Source organism: Piliocolobus tephrosceles, chromosome 5 (assembly GCF_002776525.5).
Source record: "Piliocolobus tephrosceles isolate RC106 chromosome 5, ASM277652v3, whole genome shotgun sequence".
Taxonomy (NCBI): Eukaryota; Metazoa; Chordata; class Mammalia; order Primates; family Cercopithecidae; genus Piliocolobus; species Piliocolobus tephrosceles.
Window position 1 is genome coordinate 137,268,014 of NC_045438.1, and position 4,482 is coordinate 137,272,495.

General features: G+C 46.0%; 1 protein-coding gene across 3 annotated transcripts in view; it reads right to left on the reverse strand.

Annotated features, from left to right (window-relative positions):
* Window positions 1-2,197, reverse strand: part of LOC111533291 (HLA class II histocompatibility antigen, DRB1-4 beta chain) — a 65,170-nt gene extending 62,973 nt beyond the window's left edge. For all 3 annotated transcript variants that reach the window (XM_026451060.1, XM_026451061.1, XM_026451059.1), the window contains exon 1: window positions 1,995-2,197. In XM_026451060.1, coding sequence (XP_026306845.1) covers window positions 1,995-2,094 — 100 coding nt within the window. In that variant the 5' untranslated portion in view covers window positions 2,095-2,197. The remainder of the gene's footprint in view (window positions 1-1,994) is intronic.
* Between the last annotated feature and the right edge of the window lie 2,285 nt (window positions 2,198-4,482).

Consider the following 4,482-nt stretch of genomic DNA (forward strand, 5'->3'; position numbering starts at 1 on the left):
GTTGTCTCAGCTGAATGTCACTTTCTCAGGTAGAGCTCCCTAAACATATGAACTAAAGTAGGTGAATCCATTTCTCTCTTTCCACAAACCTGATGTCTTTTCTTCAGTGCACTATGGCTCTCTAACATTTTCTTCTTTGTTAAATGCTTATTGGGTTAGTGTCTGTCTCCTCTACGCTTGTGTAACTTCCATGAGAGTAGGGACCCTCTCTATCTTAATCAAATAGAATGATTTGAACCTAGAATGGATCCCAGGCCACAGTAGCTGCTGAGAAAAAGAAGCGTGGTTTCCATGAATAAACCAGGATATGGGAACTGATCACTGCGGGAATCCTGGAAAGCAAGAAGGGGCTCAAGCTCCAGCACTCTTTCATTTTGGTGTCACACTAGACCCCTTCTCCTCCCGGTGAGAAATACGGGCAAGCTTCTTCTTTCTCCTTCTTCTAGTTGGAAGAAGGATTCACAGTTAAAGAAACAGTGATTTAAGAAAAAAGAAATTTTTTTATTGAGAGTCATCTCTTTCTGCCTGGGCACAGTGGCTGACATCTATAATCCTAGCATGTTGGGAGGCCAAGGCAGGAGGATTGCTTGAGTCCGGCAGTTTGGGCAACATGGCAAAATCTCATCTCTACCAAAATTACAAAAATGAGCTGGGCGGGTTGCCTGCCTGTATTCCCAGCTACTCTGGAGCCCGAGGAGGGAGGATTGCTTGAGTGTGGGAGGCAGAGGTTGCAGTGAGCCTCGATCGCACCACTGAGCTACAGCCTGGGTAACAGAGTCAGGCCCTATCTCAAAAAGAAAAAAAAATATCTCTTTCAATGGATCTCATAGTGCTATGGATCTGTGCAAGCTTTAGAGATTTCTGGAAATGATGACAACATAAATGGGCAAAAATAGAGAGAAATTGGAGGAAGAGTAAGTACACATGGCTAATTAAGGAAAGCTGAGGGCATGATGGGAGAACCCATGAAATTTAGTACAAGACGCCAGTAAGACAATGAGTTCCCAGGACTTTGCTCATTGACTTTCAACCCTATGAGATGTGGACAATGTCCACATTGTCTCGGTAACTCCACTCAGAGTATACAGTTTGAACCTTAGGAAATTTCTGATATTTCATTATTTTTGACTTACAAAAATAGAATTTCATATAATTTATACTACGTTAGTTAAATCTCTTCTGTCATGTCTAGTTAGAGCATGTTGGAGATGTAGGAGAAAGAAGCTTAGAAAGGTTGAAAAAGATTCATAATAAACACTAACCTGGGCCAGTTTTCCAGAGAATGCCTTAAGTTCTTTAGGCAACAAAGAATACTCATAAATGCTCTGTATCTGCAAGATGACTCCAAGTACTAAAGATCTCAGCTTCAGTTCCAGGGATTTTTCCCCATCAGAAAGAAAGAGCACTAAGTATAACTTCTGTCAGAGAAGCTACATACGCTACAGGCATACAGGCTTTATAAACATTGGAGTTCAGAAAAATAAAAAAGAAAGGAGATAATAAGGAGGCCACTGGGTCCATCCTCACATATGAGGAAGAGGGGCCAACATCACAGGTCCTGTGGAGGATATAACCCAGGATCCTCTAGGAGAGTTCCTTTGAATTCCCTTGACTCCCACAACATTTTCAGTAAGAACCTCATTTTGTCTGACATAAGTCAACATAATAAAGTGAAGTGCTGTATGGGGAATTTATCATAGCATCTTTATTTCTAAATCCTCTAAGGACTCTGAGGAAATGTGATGCAAAGATTTTATTGGTGGAGATTTGAGTAGAAACGACCTGTACAGAGGCCAGTTAACACAAGTCTCATGGAGAGGGCAAGTAGCCAAGTTCCTTTTGTGGTGGAAACAATTAGGGATCCCGTGATAGAGATGGGCAATCTCTGAAGAAAACATCACAAATTCTTAAGGGACACAGCCTGAGCACAATGTTAACAAAACTCCCTGTTTTCCCCACCCCATAGTAGCTCAGCACCCTCAATGTGCACTTACGTCGGGTGTCCCCAGCCAAAGCCAGTGGGGAGCTCAGCACCATCAGTGTCACTGTCAGAGCTGCCATGCAGGAGCCTCCAGGGAGCTTCAGACACACCATGCTGGAGAACAGGACAGGACCAGGGGCCAGAGGAGCAGGCAAGTCTCACTCAGGGAGAACTATGATCCCCCCTCCTCCCACATTCCAAATTATAGGGAAAAACTTACTGATTTCCTTGCTCCTGGATTGGGTAACCTCGTGTGGGAGAACCAATCAGCATCTGAGTTCAATAGCATCATCAGTCGCTGGTCAGAGATGCTGTATGAAGGTCCCCTTCTGAAACAGAATTTCCTTCTTTAAAGGATTGTTTTAATTTAGTACCTGAAAGATTTGAAGCAGTTGCGTGTAAAACACTTTAATTGGGGCGCTATTTTTAGCCAGCTCTGTGCTGGTCAGTGATGTGTTCACAAGTTGGAGCCTTGTAAGAGCATTCATTTCACACTTGACAACAGAAGTATTTGCAGGAGTGAGTGTGTGAGTGTGTTTAGGAGTAAAGAAGATAGAGGGAACATGGTTGCAAATCAGGAGACCTTTCATCTGGTCCTCATTGCACCATATCTCAATGTTGTAGATTTGGGAAAATTACTTCATGTCTCACAGTTGACATGAAGGCACTGAGATCTTTCAGGTCTTTCAATACTGGAAAATGCTGTGATTCTGTGGACGCTTCAAGGAGCAGCAGCCCTGGGTATCTGAGGATATGACAGAATGACAGCTGTTGACTAGAGAGTGTAATCTGTACCTATTTACAGGTAGAGATGTCTCCAATAAGTTAAAGGAAATTGAAAGTTAGTTAATAATTTAATCTGATTAAAAGGGGTTTTCTCAAGTTTGTCTCCTGATGCTGTCCCCAAGTTTAGTGGCACCTCCAGAACACACACAGGCAAGGGGCTAACAGGGGCCACCTATGTGCAATGGAGGGTCTGAAGGTGCCTTTGTATAGCACTTACCCTAACAATGCGATAAGATCAACAGTGCAATCCAAGTATTCAGGGGTCTGAGAGATCGATCAAGGACTCAACGTCAGCTGTTGACAGAACAACTTTGTTTTGAAATAATTAATATTTTATGTGAAGAGTATTCAATTCCTCATTCCTGGTTCCCATTAGGATTTCCTCATTTGATTGAGTCTATGGCCCTTTACTATTCCACTTCTCTTGTTTTGTCATAAGGGAATATATAAGAAGACTTTGCTGTCAGGACGCAGTGGGTCATGCCTGTAACACCAGCACTTTGGGAGGCCGAGGTGGGTGGATCACTTGAGGTCAGGAGTTAGAGACCAGCCTGGCCAACATGGTGAAACCTCGTCTCTATTTTAAAAAATACAAAAATCAGCTGGGCATGGTGGTGCATGCCTGTAATCCCAGCTGCTCGGGAGGCTGAGGTACGAGAATTGCTTGATTCCCGGGAAGCGGAGGTTGCAGTGAGTCAGGAGCACACCACTGCACTCCAGTCTGGTCAATAGAGCGAGACTCAGTTTCAAAAAAAAAGGGGGGGGGGGTGGAGCAAGATGGCCAAATAGGAACAGCTCCAGTCTCCAGCTCCCAGCACAAGCAAAACAGAAGACAGGTGAATTCTGCATTATCAACTGAGGTACTGGGTTCATCTCACTGGGGAGTGCCGGACAATCTGTGCTGGTCAGCTGTTGCAGCCTGACCAGCGAGAGCTGAAGCAGGGCAAGGCATTGCCTCACCTGGGAAGCGCAAGGGGGAAGGGAATCCCTTTTCCTAGCCAGGGGAACTGAGACACACAACACACAACACCTGGAAAATCGGGTAACTCCCACCCCAATACTGCGCTTTAAGCAAACGGGCACACCAGGAGATTATATCCCACACCTGGCCAGGAGGGTCCCACGCCCACGGAGCCTCCCTCATTGCTAGCACAGCAGCCTGCGATCTAACCGCAAGGCAGCAGCGAGGCTGGGGGAGGGGCACCCGCCATTGCTGAGGCTTAAGTAGGTAAACAAAGCCGCTCGGAAGCTCGAACTGGGTGGAGCTCACAGCAGCTCAAGGAGGCCTGCCAGTCTCTGTAGACTCCACCTCTGGGGACAGGGCACAGCTAAACAACAACAACAATAACAACAACAAAAGCAGCAGAAACCTCTGCAGATGCAAGCGACTCTGTCTGACAGCTTTGAAGAGAGCAGTGGATCTCCCAACATGGAGGTTGAGATCTCAGAAAAGACAGACTGCCTGCTCAAGTGGGTCCCTGACCCCTGAGTAGCCTAACTGGGAGACATCCTCCACTAGGGGCAGACCGACACCCCACACCTCACACGGTGGAGTACACCCCTGAGAGGAAGCTTCCAAAGCAAGAATCAGACAGGTACACTCGCTGTTCAGCAGTATTGTATCTTCAGCAGCCTCTGCTGCTGACACCCAGGCAAACAGGGTCTGGAGTGGACCTCAAGCAATCTCCAACAGACCTACAGCTGAGGGTCCTGAC